Below are 25532 nucleotides of genomic sequence, written 5' to 3'. Positions count from 1 at the left end.
TTATTCGCACAGCAATATTTCCTTTGCGTATCCTCAAGCATGGAAAGGTCACAACTTTTTGTTTTTGCGAGCAAAGCTTCTGATGTCGGCCTTATTGGGTTAGGAAGCCCAGAAAAAAATGCTTGACCTGTTTCTACACCAGCTCTCAAAGACGTGTATTATTTTTCGCTCTTTCTTCAACGGCGAAATTAATCAATTTCATTGGTGTGATGTCATCTGCGTATACTTGGTGGGATGTTCTGTCTGACGGACGGCCGACACGTGAAGAGCGAGCATTGCTTCGCATAGGGAATTGGATTCAAACAATCACTTACGTTATCACGATAGCTGGTCGGCAAACATTCATGATGCATTAATACAATTTATAGAACGAAATAGTAAAAGCAGACTAAAAATGGCGGTGGAAAATAAAGTCAATGTGTTGCACAAGTTTAGATACATGAAGTCAAGGATCCTGGAGATCACTGCTATGGTTAAAGCAAAACTGATTAGTAGAATCCTAAAGAGCAAACGTCAGCCTACAGGGACTAGTTAGTCAAATCATTTAATCATCTCAATAACTCCAACCGAAGCGAAGGTCTATGTCCTCTCACCGATGCGATCAAACTACTGAGAGTACTAATGAACATCTCTTTATAGATGATAATCCTTACCAAGGAGGTATATCACACTCTAACCTCATTGTCCTTTATACCAATCTCTCACTGGCATGATTGGAGATGTCTGTTGAATTATAGCTTGGCTCTACATGTAATGGATGTTGCGCAGCTGTTCAGCTGCGTCGTATAGGTGAGCTTTCGTTTTGGACCTAAGCATATGGGATGATCCTAAAAGAGGCGTCGTCTGCATGTTTCAGAATATGATTAATGAGATGGAATCCAGCGTGGGAATCTCTTTTCTATCCCTGCCAAATCATCGAAGGTGTGCCTGATCATAACAATTCTCCATGATCATGATAACAGCGTCGCGTGCGATCAGCGACCTCACGTAGCGGGTGAATGCTCGCCTCTTCTTGTTCCCCCTATGATGCCCCATATCAACGTCAAGGCGTACCCTTGGTCAGCTGAGTGCTGATTGACTTTCCACGCCATTGTCAAATCATTGCTCCAACATTTTTCTTTCATTGAGTCACGTTGACCAGACGACGGCCTCTGTGATGCGACGGAGGACTACATCAGCTCCCAAAAGTCTTGCAGCACCTATAGTGCTACGAGTGATTTGACTTGACCGAAACCCTGGGATATCGGCAGAGCAAATCAAGGAGTGAAGATACTTGTTGCGATAATTTGAATGTAAGTCATCTGACCTGACATGATCATCCTATGACAACCTTAAAGGGACATGATCATCCTATGACAACCTTAAAGGGATGGTATAGTTTTGGTTTTGATGGGCTTGAGGCTTTTTTATGATGATTTTTTTACATAATGAGAAACTTCTTATGAGATATGAAAGAGCACATAAGTTTTAAAAGAGACTTTATCATTGGTTGTCGTTTGGGTCGTGATGTCACTATAGGTTAGGGTTTATCATGTCGGATAATGCACAAAAACCGTAATGCGATTTCATCGAATTGATTTCGTTGAATTTACACGAAGAATCTTGTGTCTTTAATAGTTGATATATTAAATTATAGCGCAGTTGATTATATTTTTAGATGAGAAGTGGAAAATGAAAATATATAGGCCTTTGTATTTTGATACATTGTGAACTTGGAGAAAATAAAAAAGGAAAATTGTGGTCTATGTAAAACAAATATGAGGAGCTTGCTGTTGTGATTTGTTTGCAGGTATGATCGTTTTGTCTTTTCCTTCAACAGGAGAGTATAAATGACTCAAGGCATTGCGAATTTTGTCTCATATGAAAGAAGACCGTTTGTTCATTGCGGAGTAAACCAACAGCCGATTAGTGCCATGCGATGCCTAGCGAAACATATACAATAGAATATGCATGACACGAAGAACGTATCTTCTACCTGGATAAAAGGTTGGTTTTACAAGGAACATCGATCTAATTTAAGGAGATCCTCATATTTCCTGACCTTGAATTACTGCTGAAACTTGACAGCACGTCCGCTCTCAATATTCAACATTCACATTTGTAAATATTCTAGATGGGTTTTTTCAGCCTTCAAATGAAAACAATAGTTGAACACCTATATCTTCTCTGAAGAAGGGATATTCAAAGTCAACTCGGCTAAAAAAAAAAAAAAAAAAAAAAAAAAAAAAGTCCTCTTGAGATAAAAACGTAGGCATCGTTTGCCAATCTTTAAATATTTCTTTGAAATGTTTATTTCTCACCAAGGAGTGTGCTCAGTAAAATAAAAATTCAACTTCACTAGTAATATACAGGTCCGCCAACTTCGGCTCTTACATTGTATTTCAGAGATGAGCTGAGTAGAAATCTTATAAAGGGTAATTTCGGACCAGTTTAATGTTCATCTAAAAAGAAATAGCAAAATTTCAGAAGCCCAACAGGGTAAAGTTGATTAAAATCTTTTAAAAATTAGGGAAGTTGTGAAATGATAAATTTCGCGAAAATTTTCAAAACAGTTCTCGAACAGTTGATATATGAATATGCAAGAGAGTAGCTGATTATGACATCACCTCCCAGTTTCTACGTTGATCGTGTGCATAAGTATAAAACATGCTGTGTTATTCCTAAATATATATATTCACAATAATTAAAAGGCATGCAGATGTATTAGGATTTGAGACTGGGAAATAATTGCATTTGAACCAAAAAATGAAAGTTTCAAGATTTTATGTTCAAATCATATGGCAAATTGAGTGGGGATGACGTCATCAACTCATTCATTTGCGTATTCTACTTGACTATTCAAAAAGCATTTTCTGAAAATTAATAAAACTCATCAAAGTCATAACTTTCTTAATTTTTATCCGATTTTGATCAAACTTTCACTATTGTGCTCATAAAATTTTAGTCTTTCTTATGAGACCAACTTTTGACTGCTCCAGAGTTACCTATTATTGCCCAGCGTGTGGAACTGAAGAAGAGCCCAGATCTGATGAGAACATGATCTCATGTCCAGTGTGAGACTGTGATCCCAGACTAGCCCCCTGACTAACCCTCTCCCTTCCGCTACATTCCGCGCGCGCTGTCGCCCTTCGTGATCGTCCTATCATCTGAGGAGGGATGAAGGGCGGGCTCTGTGATTTATCGCGCGCGATAGAAATTGAAATTACCCGGCTTTGCGACCCAATTTCCGGTGCTCGGACAGCAGGAATAAACCTGCAACTTTATGATACACCTTGCTGTTGGACTGATGGAGGGATGAAACGCGAAAATGATGTCTGTTCTTCCGATTTGGCGTGAAGTCATCTGGTTCCTCGACGCTGATCTCTCACAAACACCCGTCTTGCGACAGCTTTATAATGTAAACACGCCTGCTATATTTAATCAAAAATCATGCGGTTTCTATCTTTGCAAGCTACATGAGAGTTTTCACAGATTCAAATGTAGGAACCAGCAGCAATGACATGGTTCGTTCAAGAATGTGAAATGGAAAGTATAATCATTAACTCAAAGTATATTGCTACGCTGTCCAACTTTGGACCAAGAGCTTTATCAGTAGCTTCATCTTTTGACATAGTAGTACCAAAGAGTGTGAAGTAGCTCTTTGGTAGCACCTACCCTTATAGAATCGCAGAGTTCAAAAGCAAGAAAAAATGGCAATGTAGATGAATGTGGTGAAAAAAGGGGAAAATGTCATGGGCCGTTGTTTCTCCATCAGAAGCCTATTCCGACATTGTATTCGCATGACTGTTCTCAGAGCATGTTCATTAGGATTATTCTGGTGTGCAGACGATCTAATGACATTTGGAGCGTTCTTTGAAAACAGAAAAGTTTGCGCTGGAGCATGATGCAGATCTGGTGATGTAGTGCAACATGGTGGTAGTATATGTGCAAGATTTAAGGATTTTTTTTTTCATCTGCACAGATGTAACATAATATGATACAACAAAGAATCCTGTTTTTGATCATTGAAAAAAAAAATTGCTTCCTGGAATTACCCCTTTTTCAGGAAGTCTGTAGTAAATGAATATCATAAAGATTTCAATTTTACTCCATGATCGGACTGTATATAATTTGTGAAGGCAAGAGCTGAATTAGATGTCGTTAGGGTGGTGCGTGTTGATGACATTTATAATTCTTACCGAAAAGAAAGAAAATAGTCGTTAGATCTTGTCCCACGATACGTAATTACGTTGGGGCCTTTTACATTGGTCTCTCGTTAGAACGACTTTATGATTTACTTAATTTCACTTAGCTTTGGATTCTCTGAATTTGAATTTCATCCAAGTGTTATGATAATGTAACATCTGTAAACATCTCTTCCGAACAAATTAAACGTGTCAATGTAAAAGATACTATCGATTCACCACTAAGCATGCTTCATATAGACCCCAAGCTGAAACAATCCGAACTCTGTGTCTTGTTAGGGATTGATATAATTGTTTTACAGTATTGTCATACAGTATTGTTTTACAGTAGTTTTGATGATGCAAATCTTATGATGTAATTCTGTTAACTGCAATGGCACGACTTATCGCACATTATTTGATTTGGCAAAGGAATCACAGGGGCATTGTGCGTCCATTTAAATCCATTTAGATTTCATATTTTGGCGATAAAACTGATGGAGCAAAGATTGTTGCCGGTTTAAAAGTTACCTGCTATGTGAGATGTGAGATGTGAGATGGATGTATTATGTTAAAATCGAATGCATTCTGTCGATTTTATGACTCGAGGCACAGACAACGAACGAAACAAAAAGGAAGAAACAAAGAAAGACAGAGAGAGAGAAGCACAGGTAGTACAGGTATCCTTGGCCTACGACGTGGTATAGTGTTAGATCTTTTATTACTAACGTCGCTTTCGATTTTGTATTGAGCGTCGTTCGGCAACCCGCTCTTCCTACAGGATAATGGTAATGAGTCGTGTCAGAGTATCTGACTTCAATGTTTCTTCTTCTCTGTCGATAATTAATTGCCTATGGTTCGGTTCAATGCAAACGATTACAGGCACTAAGCAGGTAGCATGGTACCGGACAGTTTGTTTGAAAGGTCTTCAAAGGCCCTGTCTTTCTCCGTCACAGTCATAATTGTTAGGTTGATGGATTCCTCCCCCCCCCCCTCCCCCGCCACCCATTCCTTCATAAACTAGTGAAGAAGCGTGGGAAATTTCTCCAGAAAACATCCCTTAGACTTTGCCATCAAATCAAGACTTTTTCTTTTGAAAAGCGTTCCGCCATTGCCCGCAGAAAAAGTTGTATCCTCCTTTGTGTCTCCTGCTATAGGATAATGGGGTATCGAAGACTGGCAGGACATAAACACACAAAGGGGGTAGGAGAGGTTTGCCTGGGCCCTCGGAGGGTGTAAAGCTATTCATAATGACCAATTGACAACTTGGAGGAGAGGGATACGGGCAATTTGAGTCGGATTGGAAACGGGAGATAATCGCCTTTTGTGACTGCCAAAGCACAGTGTTTCTCTTTTCTTCTTCTTCTTCGCATAGGCCTGTGAACAATCCCAAGATACGAGCTATTTTATGCAGCTCTCTCGGACGATAACCATAATTGAGGCAGGACTGAGATCTCTGCCCTGTGGATTGACCTGAAGTGTATTTTTCAAGTTGTATAGATGTTTGCAAACGCAAGTTGTGATACGAATGATAATATAACATGTTAACTGATCTTAAGACTAATCTCGACCCTATCTCTCTCTCTCTCTAGAGTTTCATATTTCTATTAAATTTTCTCAATTTTCATTCTCTTGCTCTTCAATTCCATTCCTCTCCAAAACCTATTTCGTTGACCGTGTATTGTATTGACACAGAGTATGTTACTGGCAAACAGACGTAAGTGGTATCATCAGCAGTCATTAAATCATTATTATACATGTATCATAATTATCTTAGTCCTGTCTTCCAGGAGGCCAATATATCTTTCTGCTAGTTCTCTTCCGCTCTTTCTCTCTCTGTCATAAACTTACAGTAAACACACACTTATATAATGTGTTTTATATATATATATATATATATATATATATATATATATATATACAGCTGTATATATATATTATATATATGTATATATATACATATATATATATATATTATATGTATTATATATATATATATGTAACACACGCATACACACACACACATCAATTCACGTTCCCACTTTTACTATGTGATCATTCCAATGCGCTTAACATATGCGATTATTATACAGAGACGAAATCCACACTATTCTTGTTTTCGGCGGTAACTTTTTTGCGTTTTCTTTATTCGATTTATCCAATGGCAACAACAGTACCAAGAATAAGTGTTCAACGTACGACAAGAGTTGTTTGAAGTTGAATTAATTTGTTGTTTATCCACATTATGTACAAACTGTACACTGTCTGAGCTATAGAAATATACATAGCATATACAAAAACGACTTTAACAATGTGTATTAAAATTGGCCAAGAGCGTGAACACTTTTTTTTTCCAATCAGAGTGAGATTGAATTAACCTCTGAAACATTTAAATAGTTATTTGAAATGATGAGTTGTATTTGATAAATCCGTAAAGCTAACAATAACACGACTGCTCGAAATATGAGCACAATAAATTACATTTTGGTCCCTCTGCATAGCAAAAATGTTAAGTTACAAAGTGAATAAGTATAAGAAAACCTTCTGATTTTCTTATCAGTTTCGAACAGAAGCCTATCGTTAGTCAGTTTTGAGTTAAGTTGCCACATGTTGGTAGCGGGCACTTGGTTTTGCTTCACTTCTATAAACTGAATAATGATAAGTTGCTATAGAAACCGCACATCTAAATCATACGTCACAAAAGTACGATTAAACGTATGCTTCACATCATAACTTTTGCTTTAAATAACAGAATCAAACGAAAATTCCGAACTCACAAAAATATATAAAATATCTCAAGAAAACTTTATATCTCAATAATTTAACACATCAGTAGTAGTAAATAGTAGAAGTAGTACATTTTCTACATCGTGTACTTTAAAAAAACTTTTCTTATTAAATCTTTTTTTTTTCATTTTCTTCTCATATTTAATAAATATAAGTAGCAAATTTGGAATACAAAACAAGACTGCTACTTCTGCTGACCTATACAATGAGTGAACGTCTGTCCTGACGGCATTGAATTGAGTCCAACATAACAATGAATCTTTCTACACTGGAGTTATGAATGAAATTGGCAAGAACATTGCCCCCATATGTCAATTCCACGAGACAGCTCAACGCACGGAATGCTAATATTCTAGCCTACTTTGTATGAACTTTTTTTTTTGCAGATTGTACATTGTGTGTAAATGTACATTTTTTTTTCAGATACAGCACAGAAGTGTGAAACTTTGTACAATATTATGTGATATTGACTGAAATCGTGAAATTCATCCTTTTGGTTTGGATCGTTGACGTCGGTCTGGTCTATATGGTCTGAGAAGATTGGGTGATCTACGCGCCTTGTTTGTCCAGTTATGAGAGTACCATTGTAGTTATCATCGATTGTGATTGACAAGTAACAATAACAATCAATTAAATATTGCTGCTTGTAAAAGAACACAATAATTTAAATTTTATCATAGCTCTCCTATTTTCTTTCCAAAAAGGCACACAATGGCTTTTTATCTCCAAAAATTGTAGACAAATGGATAAGAGCTGCTACAGCCAAGTGCATGGCTTGGCATGAAAGATTAAACGATGCATAGAATTTGGTGGCGATAATTTTTTAAAGATCTTTATTTAGATTCATTTAGATTACGGCGCCCTTCATATTACTATTAAGTCTCTCTCTCTTCCGCTCCTCTCTCTTCCCCGGCTTGGGCGTACATCTCGGGTGGCGCTGTACCAATGGCAGTGGGCGATAGCGTTGAATACATAGCGCATGAAGAAATAATATTGCAACATCTCCATCCTCTTTTCATACCTGCACATGGAAGACAAACGATGAAATATCGGTGAAAATTAACTGATATCCTCTAGAATGATGCATTCACAATGTGCTTGCGAATGTGTTTACGAAAACAGAAACCAATAAAAATCAGACTTCGCACTTGACATCTTTACTTAGCAAAAAATGGTAAATACAGAAGCGAAAATGGTAAATACAGTGTAGTGTGTGATAAAGAGTGCCCCGTGGTATGTGTATTTCACTAGTGTATGCAGAAACAGACGGTACTGCGAACCCGGGAGATGATTTATCAGCCTATGGTGGCCTCAAGTACAGGATAACGCGGGGGCAATGTCCGCTTGAGTCCAGCTTCACAGAAGTCAACTGTGTTTGTGATGAAGCAATCACATCATGTCATATCGCTTTGATAACTCGCAGTCTCGCTCGATGTCAGCCGTGGGTTCACGAGCTGAATAAATTGCGGTAACAGTGAGCACACGCTGGGCGGTGTGCGGGGAGGGGGAAGGGGTGATAGATGGGCACAATTTGTGCATTTCTTATAGTGCACCTTCGCGCTAAAGTCACAGACAGCGGAGAATTAAGACACATGTATTATGCGAGAAACACTCTTACCAGATGTGGCTGCCTTCATGATAGCAGTTTTACTAAAATTGCGTGTAAGTTAATTCACAGATTTGTCGCTAAACTTTCAACAGGCCTACGAAGACTTAGATTGCTATTCATTCCAACAGATACACACCATGCCAAACTGAAATACATTTGGTCGAATTCAAGTGCTCATGGACTGTGATTATAATCATATTGTAGGATGACACGGGGGGGGGGGGGGGGGGCGTGACAATACATATCTCATGTGAAATCACTTTTTGAACAATTTTGGCGATCCTGCTGATACTGTTTGTTTCGCGCGGATTCATCAGTCTACTAGCCGGTGGGGGAAAAATATGGGGGGAAAGGGGAGGGGGTAGAGGGGATTCGTTCCTTTTATGGGCGTATGAATGTTGAGAAAACAAACAAGCGTGCCGCGCCTGCAATCGTCTGTGTATCAAGCAACGTGATTGGTCGAGAGCGCTTGCACCTGCATTTGTAAAACCACGTGATCAAAACAGTCTAGTTTCATTGTGCTGCTCGGCACATTCACAATAGTTGCCCATGACACATCTCCCTTTGGTCGCGCCTACCCCTCGCTATTTAAATAGCACGGCTCTTTTTCGTAGCATCTTGATGAAAGCCCTACCATTATGAAGCCGCGCATATTATGAAATATCAAGTTTTCTGTGGGCGGAAATAGCGTACAATACGTGAAGTTGGTGGATTAACTCCCTGTAAAAAGGCAAAAATGCTGCAGCGATTTGAATTCTGGGCTGATTCGTTGCAAAGAGTAACTTGACCTCCTCGCATGGTTGCTTTACTCTTCTGTGTGTTTGTTTTTTTTTTCGCATAATATATAACCAGTTATGAGCCCCTTGATAAAGAAGAAACAAAACGAGTTTTGAAGGCTGAACGATGTCGCTCATTTCACAAATTTTTGTGTCTTTTGACGACTTATTAAGAAATGCGTCGCACAAATTTCTGAACGTCACTGGCATACCCTATCTACCCCAACCCCTTTCTCCCCCCCCCCAAAAAAAAGAAAGAAAATAATCTTATATAACATTGAACACACATGAGAAGTTCATTCTGATGACTATCTGTCCTACCAAATTACAGAACATTTCGTATCGAATAGAAATGAATATCGGTATGATCTCAAAGTTTGTTCGTTTTTGTTTTGTTTGTTTTCGTTTTGCTTTTTTCTATAGATTAATGATTTATGTTAAACGCTGTCTAAACAACCCAATCGGAGAACCCATTTCCCCAAATCCCTGAGTATCCCGTCGGGTCGCTGCCATCTCAGCGACCCGCATTCCCCGCGTGCCGCGAAAACTGTTCTCGCTATGAACGGCGCTTCTCAAGTGCAATCCCACACGACTCGAAAATATCTATACCGTATTCCTCACGACATGGAGTCGCTGCGCTATCTAAACGCACATGGATATACACCAGTCTCAATGGCAGTCATACATGACCGTATCTACAGCTCCGTCCATGCACAATATATCATAATCACGTGACGTTTTTAAGCGACACTAAACCTCCACAAAGGAGAATCTTGGTAGTCGACACCGCCAACATACACTAGTGAGATACACTAACACTAATTGGGTCACAATTCATAATGGTGTACCTGCAACCATCACTTAATTATATTAACCCCATCTAATATATCCGACACCACGGGGCAGATCATATCACATACACACTACATTGTAGTTACCTGCATACATCCCAAATCCAGTATTACTGTAACATCGTTTTCCAATTAAGATGAAAATATATTTGTTGAAAAGCTCTGTGATTAAATATATATGGAGGACTGGTTATTTCTTTTCTATGAATGAACGTTGTTTTGGAAGTACAGAGGCAATCGAGGGCATGACCAACATGTAATATTTACCCCTTACCAGCGACAACCCAGCCCTAAGAATACGTGGTGTTGTGACATCCTCACCCGTTCTCCACCCCACCCAAACCGTCTGAACTGAAGCTAGCTATAACCCAACCTAATGGAATCGTATTGATTGTTAAAATGGCAAGATCAATTGCGGCAAGAAATGGATGATAATTACCTCAGTTGCGTGTAACGTGACAGGCTTCTGTGGCGTCAGGCCCCTGTCTTCTACCACAGCTCTGCATGCCGCAAGAGAAGAGAAAAGAAATGGAAAGATGGGAGAACGTGATATTAGATCACAGTATTGACACCGCTTCAAACCAAGGGAGAATAGCGTTGCGATATGGGTACACAAATCACCGCGATGAGTCACTTAGGTTGTAGGCTGCCACTATAATTTTATTCAGTGTGTACTACAGTTAATATACTGTACCTCTCATATCGTGTTTTGGTGGGAATTCACCGACTGTGATATCAAGAGCCAGATAACTTTCGGCATTGTCCAAATCACATGCACATAGACAAAGTCACATGCGAGTAACATTAACTACGTTTCTTCAACTGGATCGATGACTGACAATGATTATTGACCCACAATGGATGCTTCTTACAATCATGAAATGATAACACAACATCACACAGACATGACGTGCATCGCCATCAAAGTCACTCTGCTTTTATCACTCATCAGCATCTACACGTTTGCAAGTACATGTAGAGTTATATTTTACTACCAAATAGATTCACAGAGCACCATTCCACAGTGTATTGGTAATGGGTAATGACGACATTGCAATCTCCATTATTTGAAATGTGTGTGGAGCTCAATGTTTCTCCCTCTCTCACTCTCCTTCTTCCCAAAGAGCACTCTAAAAATGCATCTCTGGAGGAATACTCAGCCTTGCCGCTACTCGAGGGATAACGATAGAAACAAATGCCTGGAGCGGGCACTGAAATTAACAGCCTTCACTATAATTGAAAATTTCGATAAATCTACGTCTGAAACAACAACCCTTGCAATGGAAATGTGGTCTATAATCGCGTTTCGTTTCTGTGGTTACAGTGGTTACATCAACAAATTGTCTGACGGTGATGATCACAGGCTTTCATTCAGAAATTAGTGCGCTAAAGCTGCAGGGCCCCCAGCTGGTTCAAGGGATACATTCAGACAAAATCGCATTTGTTCAAAGAACAGTTACTCCAAAGTGGATTACTACTATAATTGGTTAGCCTGTCTATTACACTTATAGTGAAACCTCATCAAGGCCAGAAAAAAAATTCTCCCCTATCATGTCTACTTGGGAAATGATTAAGCTCTGTGGATTACCATGTACCTTGCAGTCGACTCAAGGGCCTTCTGCCTAAATACTTGCTCACCTCATCACACATGCCCTCATCACACATAACAACATTCTTCGTCCTATTCACTTAGAATGCATTTCAACGATCAGTCCAATCGAGTGCATCCACGATGTAACGGCAAGGTGACAATAGCAACAGAGTAACGCGGGACACAACTGGAGATAGAATGAAAAGGACAGGCAAATAAACAAACATTTAAAAACAAATGTAATACTTACGATATTGGTAAAACAGGGTAGTTTCCCGAATGCCTCGGTGTACTTTGTGACGATGAAGTTTGACTAGGTGTTTGCAAAGAGTCTGTTCTCTTAAGTTGCACTGGATTTTCCTCATAATAATAATATCCTTCAGAGTCATGCCTCGGGTATGAATGTCTTGCTTGAGGCATATTATGCATACTTGCTGATGATGTAGGAATCACCATCAGTTGGTTCATTGAAGGCGGACCTTCAAAGTCTTTAATAGGATAGTCTTTGTGGTGATTTGTTTTATGTTGTGATGCTGTATTAGCTTTGCTAAATGTGTCCTGCTCTTTGTTGCACACTTTTTCACTAATGCTCAACAGAGGCAGCACTTTTTCCTCCTGCGAGAAATTGTCTTTATATGTGAGCTTATTCCTGTTATTAGGCGTTGACGTTGTATTTGATTCCAAATCCTTTTGTCTCGGTTCCGGATGGTGCTGTTTCCTGTACACGACAATTATCAAAATGATCACTAGCGAAATCACGAGGAATCCGAACGCGACGTAGATCACCAACTGCGTGGTATCCGATAATCCGAAGTTTGTGGAAGGCGATTTGGTCCCCCTGCTTGGCTGCTGCAACTCCGTTGAAGGTTTTGGTGTCTGCTGATCTACCAAGGAGACGCTGCATGTCGTGCCTCTCCATCCCTCCGTACACTCGCAGCGGAATCCTCCCATGACATCCTGTAGGCAGGAGCCTCCGTTCTCGCAAGGGTTGTCTCCATCGCACGGCCTGAAGTGGTCACTGCAGTTGCGTCCGCCGAAGCCGAAGGCGCACTCGCAGCGGTAGTCGTTCAGCAGGTCGATGCACGTCCCACCATTTTTACAGGGCTTTGCGAGGCAGTCGTTGATGTTGTTCTGACAGTGATCTCCATTATATCCCAGGGGACAGTCGCAGTGGACAGAGTCGGATTCCGCGCGGCAGGTACCGCCGTTTTCGCACCCATGAGCCGCACAGAGGTCTTCCTGGCACTGGTCACCTCGGAAGCCATCAGGGCACTTGCATTGGTAGCCCACATTGTTGTTGATGCAGGTTGCTCCTGTGGAATATAAAAAGGCAAAAATTATGAACTATGGTGTACTCCTTACAACCTGCACATAAATATCTGTCTATTTACATTTTGGTGCATGGGACTGTTGTAACAATTATTTTGCATAAGTTTTTCATAATGCGTTGAGGGATTCTTACCGTTTTGGCAAGGAGAGTTGAAGCAGTGGTCGAAAATCTCGCAATGGATGCCGCTGTATCCGACAGGACACGTACAGCGGTAGCCATCATTGGCGTCCTGGCAGGTTCCTCCATTCATGCATCTCTGGACATCGCATCGAGGCACTGGGTCGTCGCAGGTCTCGCCCGTGTATCCTGCTGGGCACAGGCAGGTGTTACCATTCGGACCATTCTGAGCGGGAAAAGACGAAATTATTGACATTTCAAACCTGAGGTTAAACCAATCTTCGTATATATCATTGACCTCTGTTAACATACACAATTGGATGCGAATAGTGATAGTCACAGCCCCAACTGCAAGAATCTCCAGCTCATTGAAGGAGGCAGACTTAAGTAGAAGAAGAAGAAGAAAAAGAGGATGACGAAGAAGATTGGGGGGGGGGGGGGGTAACTTAAGTTACGTGCTTAATAGCAGTGATAATTTTACAGAAATAAAAGCATACTGATCTTTGAACCTGACTGACGATTCCAACACGATGAACTTAGCTACGGTCGTTTAAACCTGTAGCACATTACTTGTAGGATAACCAATAGGCAGAAATACTCACTCGGCAGGTTCCACCGTTTCGGCATGGACAAGCTTCGGCCGTTTCGCAGTGAGTCCCGGTGAAGCCTGGCTTACAATAACAGCGGAAGCCCAGAGGTCTCTCGTTGCGGCACGTAGCACCGTTCTGGCACGGTTGGTTGTTTGTGCAATAGTTGAGATCTGAAGACAATTGAGACACACAAGAAAAGAGACGTGACGTGAAGAATCATACCAACTCACACCCGCACAGATGCATCACAAATTATTGCACTTGGGATTGATATTTCTAGAAGAATGAAAACTTGTAATAACTTTGAAGTTCAGGCATCAATGCGCTCTGAATAGAAATAGCCCCATACGTCTACGTCAACTGAAGTCTTCACCCCATCTCGGGTTATCTCGGTTTCATCTTACCTGTGTCGCAGAGCAGGCCTCCCCAGCCGGGTAGGCAATTGCATTCGCCAGGAGCATTACATGTCCCGTGGTCGCATCCTTCGTAAAGGTCGCATTCGTCACAATCGGTTCCCCCGTAGCCAGTGTCACAACTGCATCAAGGAAAGTTAATGATAACGATGTATTTTGATACACTGCAATACAAGTAACGATGAAAACATGTACACGAAAGTTGTCACTCTGTGTTATATGCAGAGTGAGGGGGGGGGGGCGATCCCTTTACAATTCGTTACCGAGTGCTTAACAATTTTGAGGTGAATTTTGAGGTGAATATCGAGTGACGTACGCCACATGTATCGAATTACCCACGTTTAGTCTCAATTCATTAACTCTGAACAGGATTTCCACTCACTTAATAAGTGCATATTACTATATCATGCGTGACAAGATCATTTAGGGCTCCTAGCAAAGAAAGCCCTGCGATTCCAATCCGCACTTCTTGAGTGTTTAATGAAACAAGGCACAGAGCTTTCGGCCAACACCACGGTCTTGCTTGTACCTTGTAATTTAATCAACAGCGACGCATCACCGTGGCACGCGTATACAATCTTTCGTCTTAACGGGGTAGAGGCGTTCGCATTTCACGGATTTTATATTCGTTTTCCAGAGCTCAACCCTACAAAGCTGCTAACTGTGATTCGTAAAGGCGAGAAGGTCATGTGTGGAATATCTTTCCTGGCTTGTCATCAACAGAATAGTATAAACAATCCTTTCGGGACCTGCATGCATTTTGCCATCTGACTGAAATTTTACCTTGTTGATGATTAATACACTTTTTTTTCATCATAATCAGAATAACAATGAAAACATGTTTAAATAACATTTCTCCATAAAATGATATGCAATATGACAACAGTAAGAATTGAAGCCAATAAATCAAAAACACATGTCATTTATTTTCTCATGATATGAATCATTCATTAAAACGAGAGAAATGAGGGAGGGAGGGTGGAAGAGATAGATAGAGAGAGAGAGGGGGAGATATTTTGCAATTACCTGCACTTGTTGGGGGCAATACACGTGCCATGCACACATCCCTCTGGACACTGGGCTGTTGGAGATAACGAGAAAGAGAGATGGGCGAATGAGATGAGAGACAAGCATTTCGAGTTGATGAATGAAATAAATTGCGAGATCAATTGTGCATTAGCGATACTGAACGCCATCAAGCGAGCAAAGGGTTTTGCGCAGAAAATTTACTGCGCATGCGCTGATGTAACAGCTACCTACCCTTGCCTCTTGCCTAGCTACCCTGGTAGTCAAATAGAGAGGTTATGCAAGTTAGATGTATGCAAGGAAAGACTCGCGCTCCCGATGCCATGTTTGTCTGCGGATCATGTTCACTGAAAGCTGGCTCTCTGGGTGCGCATGCTCTTCGCATACTCTCGGGATGCCATGTTACATTAAAAGGGACACCATTCACACTTAGGACTATTTGAATTCGTCGCTTTTCTCGATGTGCGATCCCCCCCCCCCCCATAAAGGCACCCTACCAAGGAGGTATCACGACGTAGAGCTGTCATCCTAACGTTTCCCTAAAGACTGAGTTACTCGGATAGGCAATACGACATCCGCATGTCAAGGAAGACAAGAGACGGGTAGCCCTCTTGCGATATCCAACCCTATGGATTTCAGCTCTTCCTGTTAAAAAGCGATAACCTTCTCGTCACTTTTATGCTCAGCTGAATTGGAATCGCGACAGTAAGATAGGTTTTCGCGGTTCTCAAGCTCGAAAGCAGCTCCCCTGATTTACACATACACACACACACACACACACGCACGCACCCTCTCTCTCTCTTTCTCAAGAGTGTCCCTTTATATCCAGCTGCAGGGGGTTTATATGTTAATAAGGCTAGGATTCTCGCCTTTCCCATCAATGAATCAACTCCCACACATCGCGTGGAGAACGTGTGTACACGTTTTCTCCTTACAAATACAAACACCAGCTCAACACAGCTTGCACGATCCCTTGTTGCTTACCGAGGCATCCCGGTCCTAAGAAGGGTAACATAATTTTCTTTCATGACGCAGGGCTTTGGTGTCAAGGGAAAAAAAGTTTTAGTCCAATAGTAGTAATTAATGGTGTGAATTCACTAATCTATTGGAAATTTGTGGATCAGTTCTATCAAATCAGAGTTTTTGACGACATTCGATCACGTCGTAAAGCGAAGAAAACAACATGACAAAAATAATAATGGAAAGTTACAACGCCTCATTATGCTAATAATATGTAGGCGGCAAAGCCGTGAGAATGGCGGAGTTGAAATGAGCATACAAGCGAGCTGCGCGTGCCGCTCCGACACGGGTCGCGAGCCCATTTCGCGCCACGCGGGTTTCTGGTACCCCGTGCGTCCTTTTGATTATCATATACATGCTGCCACGAACCTGGACGTATGGAGGTGTTAGTGTTCAAGGTCCACTTGAAGAAATTGTTCTCAACTGAACACAATCTTTATTGGCATGTGGTAAGGTAAAGTGAGTTTCTCTCGTGTTGACGACTACATTATCCTACCTCCCGTAGACCATTTCCTTCACTCAGCATCGGCACACAAAATCATACAACACTTACTCTTTTCAGGCAAAGCGCTTTATCTTCTATGTAGCATAAAACTCCTATCAGGCAGTTTCATGGTTGATTTATCTTTTCCTTCTCTTTTTTTTTTCATGGTTGATCCCAGCGTGAGGGTACATTCTGAATTTCTGGCACGGTGATCATTATCATTTATTACCAAACTCCGTTTATCAGCGTTACAGGGGGTAGCTGTCTGGAAAGACTGGTTTAGCTCATGTCTCCGGCTCTCATTACTTATTTGCTACCACGATCTGGCTCTTCAACGAACATGATACGCATGATCAACCATAAAAGGGATTCATGCCACACGAACCGTTCTCCTCAACTGAGGAGATATACGATTGATGGATGAGCAGAGTTTGTGCCATTTAAGAAGGCTGTCTCATGCTGGCCACTACAGCATCCACCAAACAATACCATTCATCAGCATTACCCGCTTGTGTCAAAACGAATCTAGAGGGACTCCATGAAAGAAATAAGTTGGTAGTGGAAAATTATGGCACATTCTGGCAGAGCCCCGACCCATACACTGGATGACAATTACCTGAGTGATACACTGTATGCTTCAATGTAATCGCCCTGACCTGTCCCTTGAAGCTAATAAAATGTACACTCGGCAAATGCGACTATTCAGCTCGTGAATGGCAAAATTGCTTTATACCCGCCACGACGCCACAAGTTTCCCCCTCCCCCACCCCTCTACCCCCAGCACCTCATTCACATGCCCGTCACTCGCTTGTAAATATCACAAAGGCGAGAGGGTCCAGGTGTTTCGGCGCAGCAGCGCAGATGCGCCCTTACAACTCACGACATTGAATGAAGATTCGAGCACACACACACACACACATACACACACACATACACTACTACCCAGTCATAATTGCTGTGAATGATAAAACCGCTCAGCGACTGATGTCAAAAGCACAGCTATTATGAGGGGAAAATGATGGGTAATATTCTGACAAACACATATACACACACATAAGCGAGCTTTTACTGCCTGCGGCGATGGCAAACCGGGTAGCGATGCATTGAGTAGCGGCATTTTATTTGAGCGCTTTTTTTTTCACGATTTGTACGATGCCTAATCGATAAGACTTATCCCATTTCATCACTGGCTTAACATGGAGCGACATGTGTGGAAGGCATACACAGAACCTGAAAATGTAAACAGTGGACTAGTGAAAGTCAGCGCTGAACGATTTGTTAAGATATCATTGCTGCTGCGTTTTAAAACATGTCTTGGTATGCCCACGTGAAATATTAATTTCAGGGATTCCAAAACGAAATATCACTGCGCTGATGATTTGTTACTATAAGCGCTTAACAGTTAAAAGACTCTTTTTGCTGATGATTACCACCTAACTTGACATTCATCAGCAATCTAGTTGTAAGCGTGTATTTCAAAACACGATCATGTCATACACCGTGTCGATGACGCTTGTTTTATGTCACTCGTGTGCCCCTGTTGGTCTGGATGGGCCGGTTTGAGATGGGATGCGCTGGTAAATTGACTTTGGCAGTTCGCGGATAGAACTCGTGATAGGAAAGCGGTATGGCTATGCACTGGAATCCTACCTACGATCGGCGATTTTATTTCAATCTTCCTTGACATCCGCCCAATACCCCTTGAGATTTGGACAAGGATGGCATCCCACCGTGATTGGGGATAGGAAGAAAATAATCTTCCTGAGGAGAAAGGAGTGGTGAGAGCAGTCGCCTCTGCGAGTGGATATGGTCTTAAAAGTACGATGTCATGTTTTCCGTACTATTAGTAATAACATGAAAGACTCGGTTGAAGATTTTGCACTACCACCACCACCACCATCACCACATCATGACAAAAACGAAGTAGCAATCCTTCCTCGCCAAGACAAAACAATAATACAGTCAAAATTACAAAGTCTCGTATGGTGATTGTATGGTGGTGTCATCTCAACGTCTGTGAACAGCCTGGGACGCTTTATCTCTTTCACATAAACTTTTCCATAAAACAAAACAATTATTTTCCGACAAGACCCATGATACTAGATAAGAGAAGCGATGACCAGTGATTGTCACTTTCACTATCATTGACATGTCTGTAGCTTGCCCTCCCCCATGTTTGCTTTGATAATGATAATCAACGAAGTGACTGAATGATTGTCCCACCCTTAAACAAAAATAAAAAGTCGATTTGGTTTGATTGCAGTTGTGTAAGCAGTTTCATCAACATCTTAAGAATGAGAGTGCATGGAAGGACTCCTATGATTCTTACCTTGGGTACACCAGTCCCCTCTCCAGCCCTCAAGGCACACCCTCTCTCCCTGGTTATTGCACCTGTAGTGGCCGAAGCTGTCGTTTCGTGGTATACACTCCCGCTCGCACTTCGACCCGTAGAAGTTCTGCGCGCAGACGACCCGGTACGAGTAGTCCAGGGTATGGCTTGGTGTGGTGTAGGTGAAGTTGGACCACACCGTGCTGACGTTCAGCGACCGGTGAGTGCGCAGTCTGGCAAGAAGGCGACGATTTTCTGTCAAAATCGATGAAAGTACATTCCAAAAAATTTCAGTTAAAACCAGGTTAATAATATAAAGGTAATTTGCCTATGACATTTCGTCTTCGTGACGGTTCATATTCTGAGGTCATCTGTCAATTCAATTGTATATACACGTAGACGTCAAAAGTACACGGACAGAGTGCATACAAAAGTTCAGGTATAATACTAGACCTACATATAAGCCTTGTGATATGCACATGATGATGGGCATGAAGATAGGGGAAAAATACTTTAAATGATCACTGTATCATCCTTGTTTACTTCCATTGATTTATTTTCCCAGCTATGTGCTGGGGAGGAGGCAGGGCGGTGAGCTTTGTTTGAAGAAATAAAAAATAAAAAGCATAAGACACTGGATGGAGACAAGCCACGAACGTGTTGTATTGGTGGTACGTGACAATATTATTCTCATCCCATGGGGGTCGGAGAGCTATATCTTCGAGAGTGTTTACCGATGACGGCGATAGGCTGTATCGACTACGGTGTATACCCGTAGAGCAATACAACTGTAGCAAGGACGACTGTGCAAGAGTTACTCCATGTATCGGGTGGGGCGCGTGGCTGTCGCGTGGTATACGTGCTGCATTTTACACCTGTCTTCTCATATAACCCCGGTCCCACCATCTCGATAACCTTGACCTCTGTTTGACCTCATTCCACTTGTCCGCTCACGATTCAATACAATGTACTTGGATCTCGACGAACAAAGCAACTTCTGTCCATTATCATTAGGTTGGATCAGAAAAGGAGTCTCTAAACAAATCGTAGACTAGGAGGCTTCATTATATTTCAGTAACATAAAATCCGATTTCTATTCTTAGCTCTGTCGCAGAAATTGCCTTATATGAAGAGAAGGCTCGTGGAGGGCAGGCAGTGAATGTATTTTCATTACAAATAGGCGGCATTCCAGCACAAGCGACCCAGTAGCAGTAACCAATCATACCAAGACCAGCTGCTTCGCATTGGTCGACTAGAGGGCCGTAAATCTAGCAGCTTCAGGATCGGACTGCATCTTGCCTCCATACTCACTCATAGGGGATAAAAAAAAAGTGAAATCGGACCGAACGCAGCCATCCCCAGGCCGCAAGAGTAGTACCTGGCATGGGGGCTATCGCTGGCCAACCATGCAGAGATGACAGGCGATAGATACGTAATGCCGAAGTGTCGCTAATAACACGTTCCCACGGTTTTCCTACGAATTTTGATTACCGCGTTTTTGCCTCGAAATTTTCCCATGTCCTTCATTTCAGCCATTCGACACCGTAATTTATCGAGTAGCGCCATTTTCTCCCCCAATTCGTTTATGATGTGGCAAAACGAGTTCAGGGGGGTGAAGGATAGAGGGAGCACATAGCAAATAATTCTATCAGCTCAAAAAATGTGGCTGTCCGAAGCAGATGGTCTCATTCCCATGAACAATAACAACTTGAGTACTGCGCATACGACCAGTCCCCTCCATTATTTATGGATGCATTTGCTGTATAGCTACAGACAAACTGCTGAGGATAATTGATCCGTCGAAATTAATGGATAATGCATTATTTGCTGGTAATTCGATTCTGTCCTTACGGAATTCTCTTTTCAGGATCCTTCTGACTGAAGAGAGGCATTTTCTCCATAACAGTCTGATATTTATGACAGATGGATTACACCATGCAGCATGTAACTGAGAGAATTAACCCCCCCCCCCAAAAAAAAAGAAACAACTCTCGTGAATAATGGTTGCACACAAAAGAATAAAATCAATCATAATGGATGATAAAACCTCCCTTTTTATATCTAGTTCATAGTTGTATATACAAAGTCAACATTGGGGCATATTACAATAATGTGATGCTTGGAAATGGTCTTTAATTAACGTGGTTGTTTGAATAACAATTCGAAGTTCGTAATGCCTTTAACCAGTCCATTTCTAACACACATACACTGCCCACTGCCCAAAATCCACATGTTCCCCTCTGCTTCCATCTGCGTTACAAGCTTCTATAGTATTTGGCTAGTTAACCATTGTGAATGCCCATCAGTACACACCTTGACTAGAAACTTTTTTCCGTCTTCTACAGCAAATTGCTCAACGTCTTAATCATTTCAAAGAACAAAAACAACAAATCCATGTGGTAGGATGAAGAAGTCAAACATCCGGTAAATTCCCACTGCAACAAGTTTGGACATGATGGTGGGGCTGGGGGTCAACCGGGGGGTACCCGCCATGTGTTACCAGAAGTATTACCCCTCGCATAAGGGGTGACCAACCCCACCGCTCGTATCACCGCAGGCGGAAGTTGTCCATAAACGTTGCGAAGAGCTTAGTGTTGAGAAGGAAATACGAGGGGTCATTTTACGAGAGGAATTACTTGTAAATTGCCCACCCTCTCCCCATGAATAGGGAGGAAACGAACCAACTACTGGAAGACAATTGGAAGGCTGGAAACGCTGGATTTCCTTGTACATTCTAGTCATATCAGAGATCTTTTCTGGCTCGTAAGCATCCAGTTGGAATGCGAGTGATGCGAGGTGTGATTCCTCCTAGCTAGTGCAATTTTAATGGCGTATTAATCCAATCATACTCCACGTGTGCTCCTATTCAAAGGGAATGCTCTCCTCTGTATGGTGCTATATAATGTACAATGCTGATCTAATGATGACAGTGATGATAATCCAAAAGTGGGGGTATGTGTGATGCTGTGGCCGTGTCTCTGACATGATGGCCACTGAAAAACGCAAGACTCCATTATACATGAACTGCGGTCGCCTCAAGGCAGGGACTTCCCACGTTGCACAATATCCCCATTGGCATAGCACAGAAATAGACGGGCATTCATGTATTCCAGGATGGCGTATGGATCCACTGATGAATGGTGAAGTGTATGACTCCTCCTGTTGTACACACTCTCAGGTATGGAAAGGCGACGAGACCGCGGCCATATACATGTGGTACGATGCAAGGTGTATCGGATATCCGACAGATCCCAGAGTATTGCGATCAGACTGTAACAATTATGTTATGGACTATGAATGATATTCCATTAGTGCCGTGAGTCAGATCAATATAATCCAGGGGTTGAAAAACAAGATTTTAAAGAAAAAGAAGTTCGCTGAGCATACACTGATGCTGCACATACGCGTTAAATCCATTTGAGTAAACTGAATGCATAAAATACGCTCATTGCGTCTTTCACACAGTATTACAACTGCATTGTAGATTCACAAGGACACAGACATACCAAATGCAAAAATGAGTATAAACAAACAATATTCGACTATCACTGAGACAATAGCTTGGGATAATTCATAAAATGTGCATTAAGGCTACTATACAGTTAAAAACCATGTAATATTTGGAGAAAAGAAACACATACAATGTAATAATGTCATGTTTAAAATGTCACAGATATTCATTATGTCACATTAACAATCATTTTACGATGAATAAAAAACGTTGCTGCTAATGAAGGTTAAAAATGTAAACACTGAACATTGTCAATAATTAGTAACTGAATAATGTGAATAATGATTTATATCAATTCAATGGGTACATCAATTCAATGGGTACAACGCTGTAACACTAAAACATCGAAACAGATCTACTTCTTCAAACATACTCGAAGGGGGTGTGTCTTGAGTATTGGGTGTTGCGTACTATTTACATTGTGATACAGTAGAAGTGTATCATGCTCACCATCATCAGGAAGCCCCGTGTCGCTATCACTATGCCAAACATCCAACGCAAGAGAAAAGTCTCCCTGTATGCAAGAGATACAAATCGTCATCACCTTGTTACAAGACCACTGATTAAATGTGATAAGTGGCGAGAATCTGCTTTTCCAAAATAAACACTGATGTCGACAATATAACACCATTATATTCCTTATGCAATGTACACATTCCATTCACTTCGTCAATCACCGCTCTGTCACATAGTTAGGCAATTCTATACAATAACATTTTCAGAATAGTCAGATTTAGTCGACGTATTTCATTAAAGGGGGGGGGGGGGGCTGTTTAAAATTAAATGGGATTTTACAATGAACGAACGCGTGTGTTATTGAGGACCTACCACGCCACTACTCGTAGGGGAGAAGGCAGCCTTTCCTGCCCGTCGCACACGGGTTGCGCCCAGCAATAAACGCCTCTATCTCTCCATTCACATATCATCGTCGCGGTTAGCAACGTAACGGTGAACATCATAATGAATCAAACATTTACAACATCTGCACATCATTCAAGTTTCACGCAATTTATACAACTGAATACCAGGTGAATGATTAAAGTAACCAATTTCCTTCAAAATTGAACAGCTTTATCGTCAAACACCAAGACTATAACTGTCTAAACTAAAGACACGCTCACAGCAACACTCGAAATGTAATAAATATTTGAAAATTTGAAGGTGTAGCGAGTGGAACTTCAGTACTTACCGGCCAGTCGATATCAAATGAGACACTTATTAATCCATTGGGCACATCAAATGAATTTTCTCCCAAAATTGACGTGAATTCATAGTCAAAATTTGACAATGTACACTGTCCGGGTGGGAGTTCGTCAGGGATATCGCGAAGAAACTGAAGGAGGCACAAGGAGAAGAAGGTTCTACATGGTCCAACACACTGATAAGTACTTCCACTTGAAGTGGTATTTCCACAACATTGTCCACTGAAATCCACGGCTCGGTCGTTACTGAAGGAGTTCAGACGGAGTTCGTAGGTACCTGCGGCTGACGTAACCTGTATAAAAGTACAAGAAAAGTTACATTAATCGTCACTATTACCGTATATTATCAGTAAAAAGAAACTATAGTTTACATGTAACGACATAACAGTGCAATGATCGAACATCCCGCCCGCCTGGCTGGTCAGGTAGCGGAGAGGCGTCCGTTACTCTACTACCTCCGATTTGTTTACAACGACATCAGTACTTCCAATTTCATTTCCACGCAACAAAATTATTTTAAATTCCTAAGAGTCTTTTCAACTTACCTTAGAAATAATTCCTATCAAATGCAGGGTATATATCACCGTGTTACTCCACGTAAAACGCCCCATAGTTGTCACAGAAAACGTAGCACGCCAAGACGGCAGTGCAGCACAGACTTCGCCGTTTCCCTTTCTTTTCCAGTCACGCCGAATCTGCGCAGATTACACCAACTGCCGAGCAGACACAACTTTGGCCGATTCCAGTCCCTTTGTGCAGCTCAGTAAGCTTTTTCTCTTCTAGGCTCCGCCTCCAAAGAAAAAGCTCCAATCAAAATGAACCTCGCTTTGATAACGCGATACCACTAAAGCGAGAGCACTGCGGTACTACAACCACATGAGGGCGATAGACTACTTCTAGTGACGATGGTCAAGAGCAGCACGGAACTGTGGAACACGTGCACGATGTTCTCGGACTGATGTTCGACCCAGTTTTCTGCGAGTCACAGTGCACGAATGTATCACAACGATTTAACTAGACAAAAATCATGGTCGGTCATCCATAGTGTATGTATATTTAGTAGATCCTCCTACGTGAGTTAAAACTGATATTTTGCAGTCGCAGCCCCGTTTAACTTTTACTACGAAGCGTCGGAATCGGGGCGATTCGTGACGGTGGGTTTTCAGAGGTATACTACTCGTTGACTGAAAGACGCTCCGCTTTTATACCAAAATCGTGGCTCGTGCCGCTGTTTAGCATATGCATAGATTAACGACCCTCCACGCGCGGAACAGGTTGTTCTTGTGTGTTTTAATCCGGATTATCTGCGGGGCACGGTCCAATGTGCTTCTTCGCCTTGCCTCCTGCAAACAAACCAGGCTTATTTCAAGGTCTTTATATTCGAGTAAACTCAGTTTTCATGCTAATTGCAAGCCAGCGAGGCTGTTTTTCTTTTTCGTTGTTTGCTCGAGCGAGGGACAAGAAGAAGATTAGTTCGCGTGCCTCTTAGCAAGCATACGATCGATGAAACGATTTTCAATTTTCGCGTGGGTTTCATCTGACCCTTGTTCTTAAAGTCAGGGGAAAGAAAGAACAATCTGAATGATCATGATATTTATTATACTGAAGGGAATTTCGATCCTCACAAGCACATTGAAATGTAATCATTTCATTTTCACCTTGCGGAACGATTGCAGATAGATTATATTCTTGTTCAATATTCTTATAAGAATTCCATCAGTCTCTTGGACTTT

At 41.6% G+C, this 25532-nt stretch overlaps 1 protein-coding gene across 1 annotated transcript; it reads right to left on the bottom strand.

The window, feature by feature from the left end:
- Nucleotides 1–6201: 6201 nt before the first annotated feature.
- LOC139729967 (uncharacterized) lies at nucleotides 6202–24538 on the bottom strand. Its single transcript, XM_071640883.1, has 11 exons — nucleotides 24345–24538; nucleotides 23787–24092; nucleotides 23048–23111; nucleotides 19087–19341; nucleotides 15254–15308; nucleotides 14219–14349; nucleotides 13827–13984; nucleotides 13240–13450; nucleotides 12028–13090; nucleotides 10626–10686; nucleotides 6202–7971 (listed from the first exon to the last, which is right to left on the bottom strand). The coding sequence occupies exons 1-11, from the start codon at nucleotides 24408–24410 to the stop codon at nucleotides 7966–7968; spliced, it is 2376 nt and encodes a 791-aa protein (XP_071496984.1). The 5' UTR covers nucleotides 24411–24538; the 3' UTR covers nucleotides 6202–7965.
- Nucleotides 24539–25532: the final 994 nt, after the last annotated feature.

This window comes from Diadema antillarum, unplaced genomic scaffold (genome assembly GCF_040938485.1).
Source record: "Diadema antillarum isolate AM-2024a unplaced genomic scaffold, OU_Dant_1.0 seq00000278_RagTag, whole genome shotgun sequence".
NCBI classification, from domain to species: Eukaryota; Metazoa; Echinodermata; class Echinoidea; order Diadematoida; family Diadematidae; genus Diadema; species Diadema antillarum.
Note: the sequence above shows the minus strand (reverse complement) of the source record. Positions and strands in the feature narration are given on the sequence as shown.

Coding starts and splice junctions, on each gene's coding strand:
- LOC139729967 (XM_071640883.1), bottom strand. CDS start 24,410: ATGGGGCGTTTTACGTGGAGTAACACGGTGATATATACCCTGCATTTG. Junction 15,309..19,086: donor AGGGGACTGGTGTACCCAAG/GTAAGAATCATA, acceptor TATCTCCAACAG/CCCAGTGTCCAGAGGGATGT. Junction 13,985..14,218: donor AGGCCTGCTCTGCGACACAG/GTAAGATGAAAC, acceptor AATTGTCTTCAG/ATCTCAACTATTGCACAAAC.